This window comes from Cyprinodon variegatus, unplaced genomic scaffold, assembly GCF_000732505.1.
Source record: "Cyprinodon variegatus isolate N-32 unplaced genomic scaffold, C_variegatus-1.0 Scaffold136, whole genome shotgun sequence".
NCBI lineage: Eukaryota > Metazoa > Chordata > Actinopteri > Cyprinodontiformes > Cyprinodontidae > Cyprinodon > Cyprinodon variegatus.
In genome coordinates, this window is record NW_015150589.1 from 1413025 (window position 1) to 1414525 (window position 1501).

Sequence of the window (1501 nt, forward strand, 5' to 3'; positions counted from 1 at the left end):
TGGTCCTTAGCTGGTTCTTGGCTGATCCTTGGTTGGTGCTTGGCTGCTCCTTGATTGGCCCTTGGTTGGTTCCCACTTTCTGTGGTTGGTTTTTGGTTGGTCCTTGGCTGGTTCTTGGCTGATCATTGGTTGGTGCTTAGCTGATTCTTGAGTGTTCCTTGGCTGATCCTTGGATGGTCCTTGGTTGGTCCTTGGCTAGTCCATGGCTGGTCCTTTGTTGGTCCTTGGCTAGTCCATTGCTGGTCCTTGCTTTGCCTTGGATGGTCCGTGGCTGGTCCTTGGTTTTTCCTTGGGTGGTCCTTACCTTGCCCTTGGCTGCTCCTTGATTGGTCCATGGCCGGTCCAGGACTGGTCATTGGTTGGTCCCTGGTTGGTCCTTGGTTACTCCCTTGCTCGTCCTTGGCTTGTTCTTAGTTTTTCCTTGGCTGCTCCTTGGTTGGTCCTTGGCTGCTCCTTGATTGGCCCTTGGTTGGTTCCCACTTTCTGTGGTTGGTTTTTGGTTGGTCCTTGGCTGGTCCTTAGCTGGTTCTTGGCTGATCCTTGGTTGGTGCTTGGCTGATTCTTGGGTGTTCCTTGGCTGATCCTTGGATGGTCCTTGGTTGGTCCTTGGCTGCTCCTTGATTGGCCCTTGGTTGGTTCCCACTTTCTGTGGTTGGTTTTTGGTTGGTCCTTGGCTGGTCCTTAGCTGGTTCTTGGCTGATCCTTGGTTGGTGCTTGGCTGATTCTTGGGTGTTCCTTGGCTGATCCTTGGATGGTCCTTGGTTGGTCCTTGGCTAGTCCGTGGCTGGTCCTTTGTTGGTCCTTGGCTAGTCCATTGCTGGTCCTTGCTTTGCCTTGGATGGTCCTTGGCTGGTCCTTGGTTTTTCCTTGGGTGGTCCTTACCTTGCCTTTTGCTGCTCCTTGATTGGTCCATGGCCGGTCCAGGACTGGTTATGGTTGGTCCCTGGTTGGTCCTTGGTTACTCCCTTGCTCGTCCTTGGCTTGTTCCTAAGTTTTTCCTTGGCTGCTCCTTGGCTGGTGCATGGTTGGTCCTTGGCTGCTCCTTGGGTAATCCATGGTTGGTCCTTTGTGGGTCCTTGGCTAGTTAATCGCTGTTCCTTGCTGTGCCTTGGATGGTCCTTTGATGGTCCTTGGTTTTTTCTTGGTTGGTCCTTACCTTGCCCTTGGCTGCTCCTTGATTGGTCCACGGCCGGTCCAGGGCTGGTCCTGGGCTGATCCTTGGTTGGTCCCTGGTTGGAAAATGGTTGGTCCTTGGTTCGTCATTGGTTTGTCGCTGGCTCGTCCTTGGCTGCTTCTTGGTTGGTCCATTGCTTGTCCTTGATTGGTCGTTGGCTCGTCCCCAGTTTCCTTGGCTGGTGTATGGCTAGCACTTGGTTTCCTCTTTATAGGTCCTATGCTGCTCCCTGATTCATCCTTGGTTGGTCCTTGGCTAGTCCATCGCTTGTAATTTGCTGGTCCTTGGTTTGACCTTGGTTGGTCCTTGGCTGATTCTTGGCAGATC

The 1501-nt window shown here is 53.1% G+C and overlaps 1 protein-coding gene across 1 annotated transcript in view; it reads right to left on the reverse strand.

Moving 5' to 3' along the window:
- The window catches only part of LOC107085900 (olfactory receptor 6N2-like), a 14795-nt gene extending 14439 nt beyond the window's left edge, over nt 1-356 (reverse strand). Inside the window, exon 1 of the mRNA XM_015376538.1 lies at nt 305-356. Coding sequence (XP_015232024.1) covers nt 305-356 — 52 coding nt within the window. The remainder of the gene's footprint in view (nt 1-304) is intronic.
- Nucleotides 357-1501: the final 1145 nt, after the last annotated feature.